General features: G+C 42.5%; 1 protein-coding gene across 15 annotated transcripts in view; it reads right to left on the bottom strand.

The window, feature by feature from the left end:
• GPHN (gephyrin) overlaps positions 1 to 23963 on the bottom strand; it is a 278830-nt gene extending 254867 nt beyond the window's left edge. For 14 of the 15 annotated variants that reach the window (XM_032188099.1, XM_032188097.1, XM_032188095.1 and 11 more), the window contains exon 1: positions 23858 to 23963. In XM_032188099.1, coding sequence (XP_032043990.1) covers positions 23858 to 23921 — 64 coding nt within the window. In that variant the 5' untranslated portion in view covers positions 23922 to 23963. The remainder of the gene's footprint in view (positions 1 to 23857) is intronic. The other variant, XM_032188088.1, reaches the window with a different exon arrangement.
• Positions 23964 to 24757: the final 794 nt, after the last annotated feature.

The raw sequence follows: 24757 nt of genomic DNA on the forward strand, positions 1-24757 counted from the left end.
AGAACTCTGAAAGCAACATAAAAATCTCCATGTAACACTCCAACCATAAATATTGGTGCAGTTGCATGAGAACAAAAACTTCTAAGGTGGTGCCACATGTAACTGAAACAATGTATTATACAATTTCTATGTCACATACATGCCAAAGGATTCCTAATAGTTTCAGGTTAAAACCTATAGAAAAAAAATGTAAATACTGCCTCAGGTGTCTTTAGAAAATATTGCATAAATATTTTGTATTTAAAGGTGATCAAGAAACACAGTTAATGGCAAAAACAGAACTGCTGGATCTGACATCCTGAAAATGTCTTGTTTGTTTCAGTAACAAGTTGACTGACATGCAAGAAAGACAAAAAATAATAATAGTAAGTAAGTAACCTTGATGTCTATTACAACCTGATATAACAGTATCTGGATTCCAGTCTGAGACCCTATGGTAAATCTCATGTTCCTACTGAATATAAAAACAGACCCGCCCAGGGTATTCATTTTATTTTTCTAATGTATGTAGAGGCATAGGAAATGCAGCAAACGCACATTAAACCTCACCAGGTCTGCCCGACGAGAAGATGTGTTATGACACGCTTTACAGATGGCAGGCTGTAAAATAGGAAATTTATCCCGTTTGTGAAAACTGAACTGGGAAGTTGGGATGCACGCTCTGATTGTTTTTCAAATGAGGAGTAAGATTTGTGAGAAGTCAGTGTTCCCTTCCATGTTAAGAAATGCACATATAGCGGCACTGACTAATCACCATTTGATATTACTACAGAAAAATGATGCTAGATGGTACTGAAGATACTCATATCATAAGGCCAGACAGCTAGCATTTATAGTACAAAGCATGAATAATGTAAATTCAGGGAGTTGTACCACTGAAATATAAGAAACCCTGAGTCCCCATACAAGATTATTGAGAAGCCATCAGTAATGTTTTAAGTTGGGTCAATTTAACGTAAAAGTTCTTAATCTCACCAAATCTGGTACTATAAGAACTTCTCTTCAAGTTTGTAAAATGTATACACAGGACTTTGTCACACTGTGGGCTAGTGCCAAAAGAATAAAAAGTCATATAAAATTGGAAACACCAACACCTCTTTACATTGTGAGCCTTTGTTCCTTCATGGTTCAAACACATACTAAGCACAAGAATTCATTTTTTACAAGTTTCAGCAGAATCTGAGATTCGGGAAATTTAGCCATTACGTCACGTGCAAGGAGAAGGAGCACAGAACAACATGTCCCCAAAGAAGCACAAACAAACCATAAAAAATGTGGGAGCAGATACAGACAGAAGCAGAATTTTGTTCCCCTCTGTTTTTTCAGGAGGCTGCACACAACTGCGCACACAGAAAACCCCGTCTGGGACAGCTTGTACCTGCACTGGGGGCTCCGCAACTGCAGCCATGCCAGGCAGGCAGGCCTGGCACATTTATTTGCTTTTTGTCAATCCTTCTCCTCTTCAAAGAGAACAGATCCTTCATCTGTTACTGCATTGTACAGAACTTCAGACGGTTTTATTACTTCTAGAGAGAAAGTTCATGAAACACCAGACAAAAGAAAATGCTGACAAATTACTTTATCAAGGCTGAATTCCCAGTATCCATGTCTCAAAAAGTTAAAGCAAAACATTTCACAAAAGAAACTCCTTATCATAGTTATAAAGATAAATTAACTCATACAGACCCAGGCTGGTTACTGATTTTTGACGTATCAGCAAGGAACTGACACTGCACCCCCAACACAGCTGATTTAGCACTTCTGAATTAGACCACGAAGTCCCAAACAACTTGATTACATTTTTCTACACAAATTGTGAATGTCTTTAATTAAAAATGAAACTGGTCAGGAATACTGTACTAGATGAATTCTAATGACAACAGCAGACATTTTAACTGAATGAAACTAACAAGCATTGAAGTGATTAAGGTCCAGGACTTTCAAGCTTTACACCTCCTAAACCAACACATAACTTCAAAAAAAAAGTAGCTATTTTTTTATACACAGCATTGGCAAGAAAAAAAAAAAAAAAAAAGGAAAAAAAAAAGCAACAGCAATACAATCACTACAAAGCAAATTCAGAAACACAGACAAAAATTTGGAAATTTTGGAAAATTTGGAAAAAGTGGACTAAGAAGGCTGGAAGTACCAGTACTCTGGTACTTTGGGGTAACAGCCTTTTAAACCCATCATAGCAAACTACTTAACCATGCTGTTCTACCTACACACCTATTGACTGCACTCATTCATTAAACACAGTGTCCTAATTTTGTAAGACAAGACTGCAGAGACCTACAGATTCCTTACCTACGCTTTGTCAATGTAAAAGTAAGCTAGCTGACGTAAATTCCTCCCTGTGCTCCTTTTCCCAAATTCTGATGATTCTCACAGGCCCTTCTAGGAACAGTGGCACATTAATGGCACACTGGAATTAAAGCACAGAAAGGTAGAAATAGTCCAGTCCAACAGAAAAAATGATAGCTGATCTAAAATAATTTGCTCAGTACTAGGCTCTTCTTCTTGTATTACTCCTAATCTGTGTTACAGTACACACAGCTGTTCTGCTTTCTAAGTGCATATAATATAAATAAGTTTTATATATATAATATTATATATTACATATATATATTATATTGCATATTATATAATATAAATAAAAGTTATAATATAAAGCTGTAACAAAAGGTTTTCCACACTCAAATAATTTACAGTGTACATAGCTGAGTTTTATGTCTCAAGTTAAAATACCACCAGCTAATCTGAATTAGCAGATGTATAAAAACTGTATTCTCCTACTAGAGGTCAAGTCACCAAGCATTACTTGCATGCAGTATCCGCAAACACCTTCACGAGCCTTACACGCTGGGAAAATACAGAGCTGTCTGGAATAAGTCAGGATGTGCAGCATACTGAGGAGTTTTCACCTTAAGACTTGCCCTTTACAATCACCAAGCCTGAAATAAACTATTTTCTTGGCAAACTGAAGCCAGTGATAAAAAAACAACCTTTAGCAAAGAGATCAGATGCTCTGCTGTTCACAAAATCACAAAGCACACGCTGCAATTTGTAACAGCCAATGCAGCAGTAAATTTAAATTAGTTTTTGAAAGTTTTGCCTAACGAAGTGGGCCGTGTTTCTTTGAGGAAGTCTTTCACATTTCTTCTTTTGTACCAATCTGTTGAACGGACACATGCATGGTAAAACTGGAAAAGAATATAGAAATCACACTGTGGTTTGTTGTTGTTGTTTGTTTTTTTTTTCCTGCTACATTTTTAACTACATAGATTAAATGATTATGTTTTCATTAGGTCTCCTTTGATCTTTAGAACGTCATTACTTTTTTGTATACTTTCTTCACTCCAATACAGTATTTTTGAGCACAAGATTAATTATAAGAAAGTGCTTCTGTCATTTCTTAAAATAGATTCTGAGTGGGAGCACATGCCATCATGATGCTGTAACTCATCAGGAAATTATGATGCAGTACTGTCTTCTTCTAAAGGCACCTGCTAGCTAAGATCTGGTCAAGGTCGTATAAGCACTACTTATGTTTTTCAGGACTGTTTTCAGCATCATATTTCTTTAAAAATCCAGGAAACAAGCAAAGACATAGTGCCTATTTTTCAAGAAAAAAAAAAAAAAAAAAAGAAGAAAACTTGACACCAGTCATTTTGAGCAACTTCAATTTTACTCAAAGGTGCCGCTACCAAAAAAAAAATTAAGATAAAAAATGTAACCATTAAAATATTAAGTGTAATTAAAAAATGCAGTGAACTACACTGAGGATTTGTTTATCAAATAAAGCTAAAAATTAAGGTGTGGAGAACAGAATTCATATTTTATTTATTCATATTTTTAATCATGTGACACATAAATAAGCACCTGGGGGAGAAGGCTGAGAAGAGTTCCCCCCGTTCCCCCAGTGTTACTTCCCTGCTTGTTACAACCTTCTTAAAGCCTGCACCAGTCATTTTTGTTATGGAAAGATAAGGAACATGACTATATCAGAGAGATCAGGGAAGCAAAACTGAAGGTTATTTTTTTTTCTTTCAAAAAGCTATTTGTTATTATTTCACTTAACTGAAAAGTAAACTTCACACTTCGGGTATACTTGTAAGGCTTCCAGGCTGGGTGATTCCAGAATTTTTTGAATGTTAAATACTTTAATTTAAAGGTTAATGAAAACAAGAACTCCTGCTGTGACAGCATTCAAATACTTCATAAACATTCTTGATATTTTCTCCTCATCTGCACGGCAGCCTCTACTAAAGGCATTTTTGCATACAAGTGAGGTTCAGGCCCTTGAGTCCTTTACAAAGCAACCCAACAAACACCATGTGATTTCCCTAGAAATCCAAGGTACCCTGTGCATTTAAATTTCCTGGTGGAAACTTACTGGGAAGCCTGGAGCTCCACTGCCACGAGGCGCTGCAGAAGTGTGGGCCTGGCGGGCCCTCATGCTGCGGGAGGGCGGTGGCAGACGCCAGGGGACAGCACCACAGGGCAATGCCATACCTCGGGCACCCACTGAGGGCTTGGGACCATGAACCCAGAACTTCTCCTGTAGACCCGTAATTAACAGATGGAAATGCTGGATGGAGACCAACTCCTCCTGTTAAAGCTAGGTGACTGCACAGCAGAGAACGGAAGTGGTACGGCACCCAGGACACTAAGGCCCACGCGGCGGCCTAACAGCGGGAGCACTTCCCTGGGACAGACCTCGAGGTCTGAGTCCCTGCTCCGCCCAGAAGAAGGCTACGAAGAAGAAAGTCTTCCTTCTGTTCTGTCACTCGCCTTCTAACACAGAAGGAAAATGCAACAATCGTTCAAAACACAAGGATTTGAACCCTGCTCTCCTCCCTCCCACTGCATGGTCCAAACTGCTAATTTTAAGATGCTGAAACATCACCACATCTCCGTCTCTTTTTGGATCTAGCCTATGAAGCATTACAGAGACTTGTTTGACTGATTATTTATATCTCTCTTCAGAAAGACAAGACTCCTTAGGATTTGGGCACCCCTTCAGCCATGAAGCTTTTTAATTTCATAAGTGTATGGCTAGGGAGGAGCGCTCCTCATAGTGCTGCTCCACAGACAGAGTGAAGGCAAAGCTTTCCGTTCTAAAGAATATTTGCAGGTGTTCCTACATTTACTGCTGCACTTACTGGAGTAACCATGACATCCCCAAGTATTTACAGAACTGGATCAACAGAATATTCTTTGCCCACCACAGCATCCCAACGAGGACATAAAACCACCTCATCAACAAGTCTAAAACAGTGACTCAACAGCTCCCTTGCCTCTAACATCTATCCACACGTTATGAAGTTGAAGTTCCTCAATTTCAGCAATTTTTCATTTTATTTTAGCAACTTGCACCTTGTGGATCATACATTATTTTTTCTCTCCATCCAAAATACATCCAAAAAGCTTCACTCCAGCCTTGAAACACACTTGAAGCAATGTAATGCTCACATAGGTTAACCAATATGGTAAATTAACTGTGAAGTATTCATTCATTGTTTTAGAATTTATTATATACTTTTGAATACGACATAAATTAAACCCACTAATAGTGCTTTGCATCTTCAGCTTCTCATCTCAAACTCTTATTGCCTGGAGCAAGGAGGGATGTAGCAAGAAATAAAACCTCAAATTTAAGACGTGTGTGCCAGTTTGTGTCTATTGCCTCATGTCCTGCCACCGGGCACCACTGAGAGAGCCTGGCGCCACTGTCCTTGCACCCTTCCTTCAGGCATTTAGACACACTGGTAGCATCCCCAGAGTGTTCTCTTCTCTAGGTTGAAGAGTCCCAGCTCTCTCAGCCTTTCCTCACATGAGAGGTGCTCCTGTCCCTTCACCACTTTCAGGGCACTTTGTCGGACTCCCTCCAGTCTGCCCACATCTCTCCTGTACAGGGGAGCCCTGAACCAGACTCAACACTCCAGGTGTGGCCTCACCACTCCTGAACATAGGGAAAGTCTATCACTCTGTGTATGTCATTTCCAGTGGATTAGCAGTGCCTCAGTAAATGAAGAGGTTTGCAAACCTTTAATGATTAAAGAAATACATAATTATTGACATTAGAATATTTTTAGTGCAAGTCTGTCCTTTAGTGGCTGCACATTAGCTCTCATCCAGAAAGGTGAAACTCTGGTGTTGCTGATCATGACAGATTATGAGGAAAATCAAGTTTCTTTCTTGACTCTCTTAGAGAGAAACATAATAAAAACACACATCATATACTTCTAATGTACAGCACTGTACTTCTCTGACTTAGCTAATTTGAAACGACCGATGAATCGATACAGACCTTTACTTAGTACAGAATAAACAAACCGATGCTGTCGGCTTTGTTAGCTGAACAGCTAAGGTTCTACACTAAAGGTTTCTGTTTAACAACTAAGGAACCAAAGTGTATGAGAGAGGACAAAGCTATGTACATGGGATGCTTTCAAGACATGCAGTCCTGGTTACCTTGTGTGAAAAGGCTTAGTAAGATACAATACTCAAGCATAAAAAAAATCCTACAAAAACCACTTACCTTTCAACACACAGAAAATCTCTAGTGAAATAAAATTATTGTAAGCATTCTAAGAGTGTTCTCAACCACTACATTTTGTGTTTTGTGTTTGTTTTGCTGTTGTTTTGCTGTTGGTGGTGTGTTTTTTTTAATAATTGTAGGCCTCGGATGCAGAAACTGAAATTTATTAAATACTGACATAACACTTAACTTAATGCTCAAATTGAATGTGAAATCTAGTGATCTATGTAACATTATAATAATTCTCTACAATAATTATTAAATAACCAACAAGTGTGTTTTACTAGTAAGCCATATTTTAAAAGTCACACTGGAGTAGCCAAAACTAATTATGAGTGAATCCAAGTTAATACAAGAATCCAAGATTATTCAAGAACCCCCCATATTAATTTAGTATTGTTTCTTGACTTCACAGACTAGGAAAGGGTAAGGAAAAGATCCTCGCAGTAAGGAAAAGATAAAAGAAATCTGCAAAATGTATAAATCAAAAGTGATCTACACAGGCAAAAAGAGCTTCATACAGATTTACACAGCAAGCAACGCTATCAGTCACAATCCAGTATCTGAAATTACATTCAATATAGAATAAATCACCTAACAGTGATAAGCCATGCACTACTGTGAGCTTTAAACATCTTTAAACCAAGGCCTTACTGAAATGATCTCATCTGGGCACCCAGTAAAAGGGTTTTCTTCAATTATGTTCTCTTAACATGGTTAAAAACCTAGCCTGCATCCTAAGATGCATCATCAATGCACAGTAATAGACATTAGATAGCTGTGTAACAGCCCAGAGGAACATTACAGATGTATTACATTCACTTAAATTGAGCTAACATAATTTAAATGCATACTTTTTTTTTCCCTATGAAGAATACTCCTTGAAAGTATGCAATCTGGATTTCCATTTCTGATTCCACTGAAGGGAAAGTAAAGGAGATGAATCTCCAAAGACTCCTACAAAAGCTAAGATGTGAGAAGTAAAATTAATGTCATTGACTAATTGTAGGAAAACAATTAATGAACAATGTAAACAGGCCGTAGATGTTTGTCTTTTCTCACCCTACAGGTTGCATACCAGAACCTATGGTAAAGCCACAAAGTCGAACATTGCTTCCTTGAGATGCCCATGTTATTTTGCAATACTGCCTGTATTTCTAAAGAAAGGGACAAGCAGATTAGTGAAACAAGCTATAAAATTTCTTACAGGTGCCTTTGGTCTGGTGGAAGGTCCCATACAAATGTGAACTAGACTACTTGGTCTGGCTGACTAATAGGTAAATAAAAATGAAGGAGAACACATAGCCCAGCCTAAAAAAAAATAAATAAAAATCCACGTACCACAAGGAAATAACTGGCTTGGAAGCTTAGAGGAAAGCAGCAGATACTGTCCGCCTTGACTCCAGAAAGGCTTTAGACTGTTACCCATAAAATCCTCACAGAGAAGCTCACAAAGGATGGGTTGGAGGAAAAGACATGGAGGTGAAGCAAAAACTGGGTTAACGGCTGGGCCCAAGGGGTAGTAGTCAGTGGTGCAAAGCCTAGATTGAGGCCAACAACGAGTGGTTTCAGCTGGGACTGCTCAGCCTAAAGAAGAGAAGGCTCAGGGGGATGTTTCCAGCATCTATAAATACCCGAAGGGAAGGTTCAAAGAGGATGGAGCCAGCTCTTTTCAGTGGTGCCCAGCGCCAGGACAGGAGGCAATGAGCACAAACTGGAACACAGGAGGATCCATCTGAACATCAGGAAGCACTTCTTTACTGGGAGAGTGACCAAGCACTGGCACAGGTTATCCAGAGAAGTTGTGGAGTCTCTTTCTTGGAGGTACTTAAAAGCTGTCTGGACATGGTCCTGAGCAACGGGCTGTAGGTGGCCCTGGCTGAGCAGGGAGTTGGACCAGATGGGCTCCAGAGGTCCCTGCCAGCCACAGCCACTCGGTGTCATGTCTGTGAGCAGCAGCAGAACAGAACATGCACACTATGAAGCCGTAGAGAGTGTCTGACAAGAAGGCAGCACAGCAGTGAGAGAGTTATTAAAAAGGTTGGAAATTTCTGTTCTGATATCCAAGAAATCAAAGAGAACAAATACAGAGTTTTAAAGAGTTTCTTGCTGACAACAGCAGGCTGATGCTAAGGCTTTGCTACAGTCATGAAAGAGACTAACACAAGATGTCATAAAAATGACAAGTTAGGCAAGGCTACACCAGTATACGTATTCCCAGGTAGCTGAAAAGACACAAAAGAGCACAAAGAATCTTCAGACAACTCAAATGAAAAACTATCAAGACAATTTTGTAGAGCTGTGCAAAATCCAATACGAAGACAATGTACTACGGGCTCAGATACAAGCACAGGAGCTCTGTACCTTCAGCTTTTCTACTTTATGCCATAGCTCACTGTACAGATAATTTTATTTTCTTTGGTCTCAACCAGGATGAGAAAGCTGCATCTGATACTGTACCTCTTCCTTAGTAAAACCCAAGCACCTCTATTTTAAAAAGCAAATGAGGGTTTGAATTATGTAAGGGCAGAGTCTCTCTTCTAAATCCTGAAGCAGGTTGAAAAATATGCACTTCTGCCTGCATGGACGGATGTGTACACACACTGCACACAACAGAACGGAGGACGTGCAGGCCCCAAGTGTTCAACCAAAGCAACAAGAAATACTCCTCTGCCACCCCAGGGCACCTGGGGAGACCAAAGAAAACAGATACAATACGTCTTGAGAAGCAAGGACCTTCCCACGTGAGAGGCTGTACAACCTGAATTTACATCTAAAGAAGGCAGGGTAGACCTGTGAAGCCTTCACAGAAGGCTTATTTTGGGTTCCTACGTTATTAATAAACTTATTTTCAATAAGCTGAAATTTATATAGAATAAATCAATTAAAAACAAAAGTGTGTGTGCAGAAAGAAAACGCGCACAAATCTCTTCAATTTCTCTTTTAGGAAATAAAATCAAGATCTCTCATTCCAGCAATATTAACTTGAAAGTAGCTGTCCCAATACCAGACTGCAGCAGCAACCAGTAGGGGGATGTAAACAACACTTCAAAAACAAAGATTGTCACATGGCAGGCAACAAAAGATATTACTGTCAGTCCCAGACTAAGCAGGCCTTTGTCAAATCACAAAGCCCAAGACTTAGACAATAACCAAAATCACAGTATTTAAAAGTATTTCCAATATAAAAATAGCAGAGAAGGGCTGAAAAGACATTACCAGTATTTAGCCAGTACCATTTAAACTGAATGCAGATGAAAAGTCAGATGTGGAAGACATCACTGGAATCTGTTGATCTTACTTTTTATCTTCCATTATTTTTAAAGAAGAGCTAAATGTATTACTTAGGCTTTTTTCTCCTGCACACATTAGGAATGCAGCGTGCTCAAGCATTTTCATAAAAGGTGAAGAGTGGCAGGGAAAGAGGATCTGCTGAAAATCTTGGGAGTACTTTTATTCCTTTTTCCAAAACTTTTCCTTTTGATATCGCCTGTAATATGAGCCTTAATCAAACTCTGAAACCTCGCCTAAAACCCAACAGTTCTGTAATAGAGGTTACTGAAGAAAAGTAGTTAAAATAAACACTGTATTGTTCTCCTGAAGGAAGACATTAGTAAAGCAGGAGCTGATTCACAGATCAACCAGGCATCACCAGAAGTAGTACTACCACTTGAAAAACAGGACGCTAATTAGTTAGTAGCCAAGAAAAAGAAGCATGCCGAAAAACAACCAGCAAATGCTTCTGCGAGTGTGACTACATCAATGGAAGGCAACTGGGCCTTTGTTCACAACTGAATTTCTGGGCCATTGCACGTAGCCTCAGGGCACCGACTCTAAAATTGCAGTGGACAACAGGTGGTGCATGAGGCTATGAGATGTGATCTTATCTACACACTCTTTTAAAAAGACTGAAACTCCTTATTTTTCCAACTTCAGCTTGATAAACGTGCACTACAGCAGTAACACAAGTTTTGAGGGTCTGGCAACAGTTTACTCTGTAAGAACATGGGGTGCCTTGGCCAAAGACCAGGTTTTCTCATGCATTATTACCAAATGAAACAATTCCACCTTCCTCCTACTGCCAGCAACTTGTTCCCGACTCCATGGTGTGCACACGCATTTACCCACAGCAAACCACCAGAAATCAACTCAAAACTAGCTTGGCAAAACATTGTCATCTGGATCACTTCACAGTTTGGATCGCTATATATAAAAACAATTTTGCTGGCGCAAGAGAGAGCTCACGTACAGGATTACTTCTCTAGGTGGGATTAATTTCACTATTACAAAAATAGAGTAAGAGACAAATTTATCATAAAGAACTATTAAAAGATTCAATACTTGTCAACTTCACATGAGGCTCAAGAAAGGATTTTTAAAGAATGACTCTTTAAAATTGGAATTACCATCTTTTGGTATATTCAGTTTATTTCTGTTTTGTTGTTGTTTTTAAAAATTCTAATTTTGCCCTCATTAGGTGATGTGTTAAACCTTTGTAGTGAATGGAATGCTTCGAGACACTTCTGGAGGCATAATCATTAAGCACAAAAATCTTTTTCCCTCTTTAGCTAGTCTGCTTTCCAACAACAGCCTCTATGCCTCATCTGTAGAACCTCAGCCTCTACATTTTTGCTGGAAGTTACACTTTATGATATGGTCTTGCATTTACATAAAGTTGCCATCAACAGTCTTCTCTATACTTGCTTTTTCTCCTGCTTCCCATAAAATCCCAGTTTTAGTATTCATCTTTAAACTGTTCTTCTAGAAGGAGTGTTTTTCAGTGTTAGGATTGCTTTTTTCCTGTGACTACATCATTTCAGTATTTTCTGCTATTTTAAATCCTAATTCCTCTTTATCTCCATTATGAACGTATCTCAATGCTGAAGATGTTACTTATATTGCAACTTGTAAAATCGAGTTTAGCTAGCGAGCTTTATCTCCAAGCACTGCATTTGGATGCCAAAAACATGGTCACTAGATAACTAGTAGCCATGGAGACCATGGCAACGTACAATATTGAACAAATGCAGGCAGCAGCAGGCTTCTGATTTTAAGTGAAATAAGGCCTTAAATGCACAGGGTTTCCTGACCACAATTATATAACTGAGCTATTCTCTTCCTCACCTCACCCAACCCCCTCCCCCTTTTGAAGTACTGGGAACCCCAAAGCCTGACTTACCCAAGCAGCTGATGCCTGTGATGGGGGGTTCCTGTTACCTCCATCACACGGGTAACAATCCACTGAAGAGAAAGGCAATGATTCTGCTCAGGTCCGCAAGAAGAAGGAATGCAGGACAGAAGTGAAATTAGAAAACTATCTTGCACACAGGTTTTTCAATACTTGGTGTACAGACAGGCATCCAACTAAATAAAAGTAAGGCAAGAGCATACCTACTGCCACACAGTACACATCACGTTGGCATCCTCCAAGTCAGCCTATTAGTTAATTTCTCTAATAGGGATATGCTTGGAAAAACTAGTCCAAGTGTAAATAAGATGACCAATACAATGGTGGCAAACAAGTCTTTTAATCAGAAGACAAATGAAAACTGGTAGAAATGGGTAATTTGTCATATATATATTATTTTAAATATATGGATATACATTTAAAAATAATATGCAGTCTTCAAATTAGCTCTCTTTATCAGGCATATGTTAGCCAAGATAATTTAAAGAAACATACATTGTAATTAAGTATTAAAATGTAGCATATTAATAAAAGCAGAGATCCAGCCTGCCTATTTGTCTATAAATGCATAATGGAGTTTGCCTTTTCCCAAGTTCAGCACTGCAGAAGTAGTTGCTCTACCATATTTCAGTTACCCAGTGCTTAGCTCTTCATTAAGCACAAACATCTAGCAGAGTCTTCACTTCCACCTTGCTACTACACAAATGAAACAGTTGTTTATATACAAAGTGGGAAAATATCTCCAGTTACACCCTGGCTAAAATTATGTCCTGTAACAGCCAAACTCCCTTCACTGTGTTTTCTCCTGCTTGCTATTCAGTGGAGGCAGTGTCTTTGCTTGTCAGTCAGGGCAAGCCAGCAAATACCACTGAGAGGTACCTGGCCTGGCAAAGCAACGCTTGCAAACAAGGAGAAAATGCTTAGTAAGAAACAGGAGTGTCAGGACTATCTTCTGAATTAACCTAGGTGAACTACACAAACCAACACATAATTAGATGTGCCGGGCAATCCAGCCGCTCCCTCACGCGGGCACTGCTGCAATCCCTCGCTGCGTGGACTCGCCGTGTTCAGGCTGCAGGAAACCAGCCTTCTGCGTGGGTCAGCCGGGTCGCCTGGCAGGGCAGAACCAGCACACAACTGCAAAGAGGCACAGAGAAAAGCAGCAGCACGCTGCCCACAGCAGCCAGCAGCTGGATAAGCCACAAGACAGCATGTGACTGAACAGAGGCAAAAGCACGGGGAGGGGACAAGTAAGGAACGACAGCCTGAAACATTTGACAGTGGAGGCGAACCTGGAGAGAGCCCCGCTGGGCTCCAGGCGGGTGAACAGTTAGAGAAGCCTGCAAGCTACACCGGGAGGAGTCTGAACATCCCAGCTTGAGATGCAGCAAGGCAGGAAGATAACATCCTGACAAACTGCTGCATGCATTTTTTGACAGATAAATCACGTAAGTACAGGTGGGGCCTGTTCAAACTAAGTATTAGCGTAAACATGATTTTTCTGCCATTTCTTCATCTATTGCTTCTATACAAATTGCAGTGGTGTGGCTCATTTGGGCATTTTGAAATACTTTTACTTAATACTGACAGTCCCTGGCCACCACACCTTGCTTCCCGCTGCAGTGAAGAATCCAAGCACCGACATCGGCCTCCTTCTGGGCAGAGCTAAACTTGCCTGTCTCCACCAGCATCCCCAGCACACGCCAACCACTGCTCAGGGTTCACTCCATGGGGTTAGAGCCAGCAAAATGCCATGAACACTGTGGGGGTGGAGTCCCCAGCACTAAGGGTGCTGCTCTCCACACCTGCTTCTCTCAGGCTGCTCTACTTTCTGGCATAGACACTGCTTCAATGGACTGAAACCACAAAAGACAAATTGTCTTGCTGAGTTAACAGCCAAAAGGCTTACGTACGAAGAGCACCAAACCAAAGATTTTAAGAAGCTCTCTATTTATGGTTGCAGAATTGAGAGAGGATCTAATTATCCAAATTTAAGAAGTTTCTGTACCTGCCTGCATTCCACTGAAAGGGCTGTTAGTTGGGACATTGGCATCTATGGGTTTAGGTTTAAATTTATGCTTTGAATGAATTATAATATAGACTTTGCCACTGCATCAAATGGCTCCAGGCAGGTGTTTTCACAGTATCTTAAACATAGAGGAAGCTCTTGAATATGCCCTAGTTGTCAGATACTTTCTAGATGCTAATGAGGTCTTAGCCATTCATTTTAACCTGGTTTTTGTTTGCATATTTTTCTTATGCACAGTTGAATTTACCTTCTAGAGGCTAAAATATGGGTTAAATGCTTTTAGCAGCTGTTTATTTAGTGCAGAACAAAGGAGACTAGGAATAATCTGACTATGAAGACTTGCTAGAATTACTGGGGAGGGTACCAGGAAGCTGAAACTATTCTGGTAAGAAATTCTGAAAATGATTCCTATTTCACAGCCAAAATCTCCCTTACAATTTGATGAGCCTTCACAGCATCTTACACGTAACAATAACCAAACATAAGACATGCTATCACGGAATTAAGAGATTTTTCTAATATTAAGGACAATCCATGTGTCCCAGTTTAGTGCTATACAGAAATTTGCCTCAGATGCCTTTTCCAGAAAGATGTTCTGTTCATCAAAGCACTCAAAAAAGTCTACTTGGACCCTTTTCTGACAAAACAATGGTGAAACGACAACTGATATTTTCACTAATTCCCTTTGATCAACTGCTAAGCCAAAGAGAAAGTACTAAAACCATTGTGCCTAAACTAGTTATCTCCATTGGAATAAAGGAACAGGAACAGGCAGGTGAGCATCCTCAAAGCTTAACAATCACAGGAGATTCTTCAGCAGTTGCTTTTTCAGCTGTTGCTTGTAGCATGAACTAAGTTTGGTTTTGCATAAAAGAAAAAAGCCTGCTTCTCCCTCAGATGAGAAGGTCCCACCCACTGGAGACACTAGTAATCGTTTTAATTCTTACCCCACTGGAATTTAACTGGCATGATCAGACTTCAAATTTTTACAGCTTACCTCCCTGCTAGGAACAGAGTGCTCATAAAAGACAGGTGTCAGAACAGCACTGGATTCTGTAGTTATTTAAACACACCCAACCCCAATCATATGCATCTTACTGACATGACTGTCCCAACTGCATCAAGTTCTGTGCCTCGCCGTCCCTCTAAGTAACTCTGCCATACAGCACTCTTCTGTAGCCACATTTACTTGAAAAAGCTGTAAAAAAAGCTGTAAGTTCTTTCAGAAATCTCAACAGCCTCTGAAGTCTTCCGGTTTATTCTCCATGACTTTTACCTGTTTCCAGTCTTCTTCATTCTGCTAAGTAAATGCTGGATCAAACGTTTGCACCTACTCCACGGTTTGGAATCCCTCACAATGGGAAGCTGGGAGGAAAAGAAAATCCCCTGCCACAGATTGTTCAGCCTGTTCAATCAAAGCATCACCAAAAAGCCTACCGTAAGTCTATTTTGCAGTTAACTAGAACTAGTTTCATCGAGACTCACCTAACAGCAGTAACTAGGGAGTTACACCTCACTCATCTACTACATCCAGCTGTCAAGGCAAAGGACCGTCACCAGAATGACTGTATGAGACTCAGTTCTTCAAGAACATCGTGATGATGGTAGGAAAAAATCTGGCCATTACAGTGGGAAGTACTCCCTCCCAACCTGCCTTTGTATACCACTTGTTCTAATGTGTTCTCTGCATTTTCTTAACGTATGAAATCAGAGCTTAATGACAGTAGTGACGTTCCACCTAGAGGGGGTTATGCACCAGCATCTGTTGCCGCATTTTTCCAGCATCTCTGGAGTTTTCTGGGTATTATCTACAGAAACGCTTTGTCCCTGTGCTACCTTTTAAAGATGTTTCAAAACATTGCTCCTCAGTATGGTTAATTTAAAGCTCATTTTTCCAAGGAAGACGATTTTGAGGATTCTTGACTTGCTGCAGGCTTATTTAATGTCTCCCCTCGAATATTTAGACAACTGAAAACGAAGCTAAAAAAAGAGGAAGTGAGAAATACCTTTTCCTTTTAATGTTCTTTTCTTTTTTTCTGCTCTTTCTGGAAGCAACAGGCAATTTTGTCGCCAGATATGTACTTACTTGTAGGCATCCTGCCACTTTCTCCTGGTTATTCTCTGACACAAAGATTGTGACAGGGAGCATACAGTAAGCCTTTGGCATCTCAGCTACCTACACTGCCACGGCACTACCCTACAGCACATGAAAGAACCACATCAGTGGAAACCTACCCAATATTTATAGGAATTCCTGGAATTTTTCTTCTTCCAGAAACACAAAATGCCACCCAGACTTTCCCAAGACCAGACTTGCAAGTACCTACATAAAAGGATACGTACCTGCCTGACCCCAGCATCTTCTTCTTTACAAGCTGCTCTGCAGGCATAACCCCATGAACGTTGTTTCAGGAAGGGATAAGTGATAGCCGAGAAGAGGTGTATTGGTTTTCCAGATCCATAACTATTGCCACGCTCAGGTGTCTCCAGGTCTTCTCTGCTGGCCGAAGGCTTTACAGACTTGTGACACTTTATCTCCGTCCTTGATGTCAGCCCTTTTCTAAATGTCCTATCCCGGTGCACGAACGGCAGTTTGCTCAGGGACAAAGGGAGGGAGGGCTATTTTTTAATGGCAATCTGTGCATACTCCATCATCTGCACAGGTCCCAGGAACCTTTCCTTTCTGAGTCAGGCCTGCAGGATACTTGACAGCAATTCATTTTAACTCCTAAAGAATACATATTGGTCTTCACCCATACAGCTGCCCCTAAAATGATTCTGAGTAACAGCTTGCCTCCTAGTAAATGCTTCCATCTTTTTCGGTAGGACACGGTGCTTTCCTCAGTCCTCAAAACCAGCACCACACAGACACAGATCTCAGCAACCAAACAAGCAGGAACAGAAGTCACCAAGAGAAGCCCTCGCCCTTCCATCAGCAGTGTATGCGCAGTGCCTGTTGTTATTTATCCATTATGCTTGCTTGGACAGCCAATATCAAAGATACCACAACGATTTTACTAAAGATGCTACCAGCTGAGGCTGTACAATCAAAGCCTGTCCATAAGTTGGCATTTTTTAGAATCAACAATGTCTGAAGAGAGGGGCAAGTTGCACAACTTCAAGATCTCAGTATGAATTTGTATCCTCCACAACATGCTTTAAAATCTGATCAAATAAAATTAAAATTAAATAAAAATACATAATTAAAAAAGCCCACACAACCATGAAAAGCCACACCACGTACTTAGATTTCTACTTCCCAATTTTACATCTCAAAAGTCACAAAATAATGCAGAGGAAATCAAACAAAATAAATAAAAGAAAAAATTGTCAAGAGAAAATATTCCACATGGAATTTAAGTTCCCTACAATACACAGCACAGCACAGAAAACTAAGAATTTCTTAACTACACACTAAGATCTCAAAAGCCCCAAATATATTCTCATTCAAAGCCTGTATGCCCTCTGCTTCTTCACTCTACCATATAGTAAGTGATAACTTAATTGGGAAAGTAAAAGGTACATTTAAGAAACATATTTCTATAGTCGCAGTCAGTCTTAAATATGCATGCAGTACTTACTACCCTGTTGTATTGGTCTACTACTACCATTTGTATGGTAAGTACATAATGAAGTGTCCTATTAAACACAAAATGTAACGATTACTGGTCTAGGTAACACCCGTGCATATGGAACTAAATTAACGCTGGGTCCGTTCCTTCAGATCGTGGCACCCCCCACACACACCACGAACACTTTGGTGCTCCCAGCCAGGCGCTGCAGCACCCCGCCATTCATGGGAGTCAGCCAGGGGAAGCTTGGCTGTTACTCTCACAGTGCTAGGAGCACAACGCAGCGCAGTCCTTACCAAAGGAGCTGCAATGCCATTAATGTCATTCACCCGCCCTGTAATGGTAGGATAGAGCCCTGATTTGCAAGATTATGCAAAATGCACGTAGAGGAACATTATTCTGGAGGGCTTATGCTAATTTTTTCCACTTGACGACTAAGTTAGGCATAAAATAAGCTTCACTAAATTAGTAACAAACAAGTAGCAAAACAAGTAAACAAAACACATCGCATACACATCTCTTACTTGCAGAATTAGATTTTTCTAAGAAAACTGCCTAATTAAGCCAATTTTTCCCAAGCGCTTTTTATGCAATTACTGCTCCCTGCAAACTTCAACTTAGTATTCTCAATTGTTGCAGGATTTTAAAAAAAGCTAAAAAACTAACAGGCTATAATACTTTTTTTTTTTTTTTTAGATAAATCCACCCCACATACAAAGTCCTTCCTTCTCACTTCCCATATGCTTGTTACCCTCCTATTCCCCAAGAGCAGCTTTTTCAGGCATTCTGCTAGCCTTGCAACAAGAGTCCTGCCATAAGCAGGGCTGCACCGCTATAACACTATTTCAATCCAACCCATAAGGGTTTACATACTATATGTAGGAACGTACACAAACTATTTGTTTTATTTAACCTACACTTCAAGACCCTGTAAATATTCTGAGCTAAAATTAAAATTTGCTCTCGTTTTTATTTACCATGTACTCCAGTTGCACAGAATCAGGCTCACGAATTGCAGACAGCAAAAACCATACTAGCTGAAAGGAAAAAAAGAAAAAAAAAAAAAAGAAAAAAAAAAGTAAAACCCTGTTGGTAAAAGCTGTTTCAACTGTCTGAATAAGGAAAAAGAAATAAATCTTTCTCCTGTTGTCAAAATAAACTTTCTCCGTTTGAATGTAAGCAATGTGAAAATCTTAACTTTCACTCCAGAAGGGCACTTCGCAACAAACTTTTTTGCTTTTGAAGTATAATAAAATTCCAAGATAGACGTTTTCAGATTCCAGCACCATTTTCTTTCTAAAAGGTCATCTGAGGCAACATTAGGAAAGTTATTGGTGACATTCTGATATGGTATACAAGTACCTTTCAACAAATATGCACCGCTCTTCCTTGAAAAAAGCCAACAAACTAACAAGAAGACACAGCTAAATCAAAACTAAGGGGAGAGATTTGGGTCTGCCTAGCAGGCTTTTGTATGCCAGACACTCCAAAGCACAGCCGGCCGATCACACACCGGGTGACCATCAGTTAACGGGGCCAGCCAGCCAACTCCAGGTTATGCCAGACCGAAGTTAGCTCTCAGGGAGCCCACACTGGAGAGCAATCACTAATTTTTAGGGTAAACACACACAGGAAATTTTCCAACTTTACAAAAAAGGGGACAAATACACTGCAAGGCAAGTGAATGTTATGGGTAAGCTCTGGACTGCCAAATATGAACTACAGGCACAGAGTGGGGGTAAGATGGGAGGCTTTCCACTGTGCATCAGGATGGGGGAACGCCAAACCAAGGAACACCGATTAGACCCGACTTCTCACCCCTGCTCTGTAAGCACACACAGACCTCCAAATTAATGGCTGTTGCTTACATTAGTAGGTATTAAATAAACATCCATGTATAACAGGGAAATAATTTATCTGCCATATTTGTAACTTCAGTGTCTTCTCTTCCTTCAGTTCAAAAGAGAACTATTGCAGCAGGCAAATTAAACGGTAGGTAAAAGTCTGCTTTATCAGCAAGAGTCCAGTCACCGACATTTTTCTATGGAGCACATTAAAAATCAGAAAAAAAGCTAGATTCAGGACTTACTTCCTCTCTTCAGCATTGTGAAATTATAAAAAAGAAACAGGACATTTGTATGGACCACTCTCAAGCAACATAAAAGGTTTTCGTGGCAGCCATATCAAAACCCAGGAGAAATGCCTGTGTGAAGACTTGGAGCTACAAATGGCAGAGGGGTCTCCCAGGTACTATGGATAAAGTCAACAGCACGAGAGCCTCGCACTCAGCAAGAGGAGTATCGGGGCTGCTCGGGCTGGAAGGTTCGGCTGCTCCTCTGAACTTCCAGAAGTCATTTGGTCAGCTGAGCCTTGGGGAGAAAAGTGAGGCTGCCAGGAAAAGCACTGACTTGAATCTACGCGTGGAAGATGAATGTCCGCTGAGATGCACTTACTGAGGGGAAGGCAGATCACAGGCAAACCCCAACCAACTTCAATTTAGGCAGTTAAGGCGATCTGACAGCATCTCCCAGCAAACTTAACATCAGCCCTTACGCTCCCACCTCGACCTCTGTGGGAAAGCTCACCCTAAGTTGTAATGCACGTCAAAAACATGACCACCACCACCACTGAGAAAAGACCTTGGGGCTTGCAAGAGGAAGAGCCCTCCAGGAAAGTCATGAGAAGCTACTTCTTAAGGCAGAAGATGGGCAAATTATCTTTTAGGTGGAAGACCAACTGTGTATGTTTCTAAAACAGTGTCTAACAGATACTGGTACCTAAACTATACTGGTGCCCACTGTTCTCAATGCGAGTTTTACAATCATTTTTTCCATCACTGACCTTCAGATCCACTCCACCTCTTTGTTTGGAAGGTGTTGTCGAGCAGACCAAGCTCCCACTACCCAAGAAGCGTGCCTGCTTCCAAGGAACAGTTCAGACCCAGCGTGCACGTGCTGTGCTACTTCAACCAGCTAAACGTGCTCGGACACTTCACGATGCTAACGTCATCTTTTACATTGCAGCATTCAGAGGCCAACCAAAGTCAGAGTTTAGGCATCTGGAAACCTTTGCCTGCTTTGCTGCATCAGCCCATGGTAACAACTGCCATTCAAAACATTTTAATCTTTACTTAGTGAAAAAAGGAAGAATAAGTATCTGAAGAAGAAGTCATGTTGCATTTCACCAAAATCCCTTACTCACTTTAATTATTACAGGGAAAAAAAAGTCTCATAAAGGCAAAAAGCTGTATATCACCACCTTTTCAGCAATAGTACAGATGGTAAAGCTATCCTGAAAAAGTAAATGGCTCTGAGATACTTTCTTTTTAGTAAAAGGAGTAAGAAACAACACAAAAAGAAGAGCAGCAACAGAAAATGCTGTTTGCGTCTGGTGATGATTCCTTCTTGCAGATGAGACAAACACTAAGGGAAGTTTTATTAGCCAACCCCTTATCTGACCATTTTTTAAATCAGTAATATTCTGAGAAGAGCATTTGCTTGTAACCATCTGCTGGTCACTGCCATTGCCATGGAACAATAAGCACTAGATGCTTACTGGACAGAAAACAGGAAGAGAGGTAAAGAAGAAAATGGGGTTGGAAAGGAAAAAGGACAAAATAAAAGAGCAACCAGAGAGACAGAGTCTCTTCTCCACCTGGCTAAGGCAACACCATTTAGATCCCTCTGGGTGGCCAAGGGTCTGCTCAGGCCCCAGACAACCAAGGTCACGGGCGATGTAACTTTTACCAACGTCACCATCTCGGGAGGGTGACCCAACATCGATTCAGGCCCAGGCACTGCACACATTCTTTATTTGTAATGCTGAAGTTGGCTAGAAAAACGCTGTATTTACTGATCCAGGTTAAATATCCTGACTCCAATGGTAACTCATTAACAAACTCCTTATGAGAGGTTTTGCAAACATGACAGGCTCACAACATGCACCCAGAGTTTTGCCAGAAGAGGAGTTGTAGCTTATTAAGGATGCACTGGTGTACAAGACTGCAGAGAGAGTGTGCATATCGTGCAACCTTCACCATCACTTTTTTTTTTTTTTTAACCAATGTATTCTTCCTCTTTTTCACCTGTTTACTTACACCACTTTTCTTGTTTCCCCATGTTTCTTTTTTTATAGGAAGATGTCTGAAGTGCTAAATGCCCAAGCTTAGGCCATCATCAGCACATCTCTCTAGCTCACTCTCCATCAGAAAAGTTTACCAATCTGACAGGTAACATTCGAGTCCTTTTAAAATGTGTTTTACCATGAGGGCAACCTTATGACAACACCACGCTGAAGTTCATTGTTAGTTCATGCACCTGCACTGCACATCAATGGTAGCAGAGAGAAAACCAAGGTTTGGAACTTCAGTGAGCAGCATCTCCCACCTGAACCAGTCCTTACACACTACCACTGACCGCTGAATATGACATTTTCATGGCTTCATTCTTTTCACGTGTTGCAAAGCATCTTGAAATGATTAGAACTCAATCTCCTACTGACAAATTGGTGAGATTTCCTGCTCACATAGCACGCAATGCTCCAGTTTACAACAAGTTTCACAGCTTTGTAATCTGTCGTTGTTAGTATTCCCTCCTATCTCAGCAAACAGGCTCAACTCTACAACTTTCTGTATAGGGACTTGGAAATAAACACAAATGACATCTGCAAGTCAGCAGGTATTGTATACACTAAGGTACCTCTCCAGATTGCAGGGAGACATCTCTTTCACATTGAGCCAATACCTTAGTTATGAACCCTATCTTAATTATGAACTCCATTCTCTTCCTCACTGACTCTTGACTAAAAGACAGCCCAGATATAAGAGCTGTTGACATGTAAAATTAACAAACAAAAAGAGCAAGGTGCTGCATTCTGCACAATTTTGTTTGACCAAAACACATTGCTTTGGCTATGCAAAAATAAACAAATTATTTCTACTTTTTCTATTTCTCTACCTTAATTTGTCACAAGCAAGGAAACAGTAATTTCTTTCCAAGTAGGAAATTGGCAATGCACAAACAAACACAAGGGTCTACTAAGCAACACCTACAACAATAACTTACAGATTTATTTTTTAATGCAATCAACTCTAAGTTACAAGACAAACGTTCCTTTTCTTTTATCAATACACCCTAGAGCCACGTGCCTCAATCTCAACAAGAGGCAAGACTAACAAGACCCCCAAGTGTAAGCATACATTCCAAAGTCATTCAAAGGGGCTACTCCTAAGTACACTGAAATTCCCTCTGAGCACTACGATGCGGTGCAGCAATGCTGCTTTCTGTACTATGAGTACAGCAGGTCTGACAGGAACGCAGACCTCTATGCCTGCGATGACAAACCCAGGTGTACGCATACTGGTAGCAAACCCATCACATGGCTATGATCATAACTGGAAAAGCTAAACAAGCTACGGTATGTCAATTACCTAACTTCTGACCCCTGCACTCTTCTAAATGATGAAATGAAAAACTCAGTGATCATACTAAATCTGTCCATTCCTACACTTACTCTTTCATCCACCAGCCAGGAAGCAGCTATTAGTTCATTTTTATGGAACAAAAAAAAATAAAGAGTGAACTGTGAAGTTTGCTGTCCTTCCACAGCTGGGAGCAGCAGGAAGGAGGCAGTCCAAGCCCTCAGGGCACAAACATTGTCTTCCAGGGGTTACAGGAAGTGTCAGAAGGGAAAGCAATTTAGTTTGGCCAAGGACATGATATCCAAGTGACACGTTTATGTAAGATTTGGTTCCATGCTTATAAATATATATGGATTAGACAAAGAGAGCCTTGTGAAACCGTTCGAAACCAGCGTCCCCACCACACCAGGAGAATAATTCCTGGCAGCATTTGTCAGATTCAGCTCAAAGCCGTGGCGTTAGGGCGAAGGGGGCTAGAGCCGCCTGCCCGCCTGTCCCCCGTTTTTCCCTCACACGAGGCCCCAGGCGGTGTGGCCGGGCCCGGGGCCGTTCCCGCGGGGCAGCCGCAGCCGTGCGGGGAGCGGCAGCGGGCGGGAGGCGCGGCCGGGCGGCGCTGCGGGACCCCGCGCGGGGCCGGGAGCGGGAGCGGGCAGCGGGGCCGTGCCCGGTGCATTGTGGGAGCGGCGCGGGGGAGCCCCGCAGCCCTCAGCCCTCAGCCCGCTGCCGGCCGCCCCGCGGAGCCCCCCCCGCAGCCCGGCGGCGCCGCCGCCGCTTCAGCGGCCGCAGGGCGCGCCGGGGGCGGCAGGCGGCGGCTCCGAGCCGCCCTCCCGGCCGGGCCGGGGCCCCGCCGAGCCCAGCGCCGCCGCTTCAGCACCGCGCTCCGGGACAGCGCCCGCGCCTCGCCCCGGCCGCCCCCGGCCCTCCCCCGCGCGGCGCAGGGGGCGCCTCCTCCCGCGGGCAGCGGCGCCGCCCCCGGCCCGCAGCGCCCGGCCGCGCCGCCCCGAGGCCTCGGCTCCCTGCGCAGCGCCGGCAGCGCGGCGGGAGAACCCCCCCGGGCCCGGCGCGGAGCCGCGGCCGCTCCCCCCCCCGGTGGCGGCGGCGCTACCTGTGAGGACGCCGACGCGGATCTGGTGGTCGTGGTTGGTCAGGACCATGCCCTCGGCCGCCATGTTGCCCGGCGCAGCCACCGCACTGACGGGCGGGCGGGCGGCCGCCGGGGGGAGGGGGCGCGCGCGCGGCACCGGCGCGAGCGCAGAGAGGGGGCGGGGCGGGGCCGCGGCGGGAGGGGCGGGGCCAGCGCCGGCCCCGCGCGCGCGGGGCAGGGGCGGAGGGAGGGGAGGGGAGGGGAGGGGAGGAGAGGGGAGGGGAGGGAGCGGCGCCCAGGCAGCAACAATCGAGCGCCGAGCGCGGTGGGGAGGGGACGGGAGGGAAGGGAGAGGAGGGTCCGGGCCCGTGCTACAGCCAAAGCAAAACCCGCCCGTCCTGCTCCAATGTGTCTGAAGTGAGCCGAAGCACAAGCAAGAAGCGCGAGGTTTCGCAGCTTCCTGCAGGGGTCTCACACCCTGCACTATAACAGCAGAGTCCGTGCAGCCGGTGCATTCGTCGCTCTCCCGGACACTAAGGGAGAGGGGCAGGGTCAAGACTTCACGGGCAACACGCGCTTGGGTACTTTCCGTGGGGCTTGGGGGGATGGTTTTGTATGGAAACCTATAGGAGGCTGTATGAAGGCAATGGGATGGTCCGAGTTTACAGATGTGGCACAAGGCTGAGCCAAGGAGAAGCTGAAAGCAGTACGAGTGGTTTCGTTACTGTGGTACGAGAGTCCCTGTCAATCGGACTGTCGGTATCATGGCACACCACAATCGCTCACGAGAAGGTTGTAAACAGGCTGACCTTCTGCAGTCGAGTTTTCATCTGAATAAGGAAACGAGTTTGCATGCGAAAGAAGCCTTTTTCCTACAGGTAGGCAGATGTTCTGGGACATGTTCTGGGTCATAGCAGGGCT

The sequence above is a fragment of the Aythya fuligula genome, chromosome 5, assembly GCF_009819795.1.
Source record: "Aythya fuligula isolate bAytFul2 chromosome 5, bAytFul2.pri, whole genome shotgun sequence".
In the NCBI taxonomy this organism is placed as follows: domain Eukaryota; kingdom Metazoa; phylum Chordata; class Aves; order Anseriformes; family Anatidae; genus Aythya; species Aythya fuligula.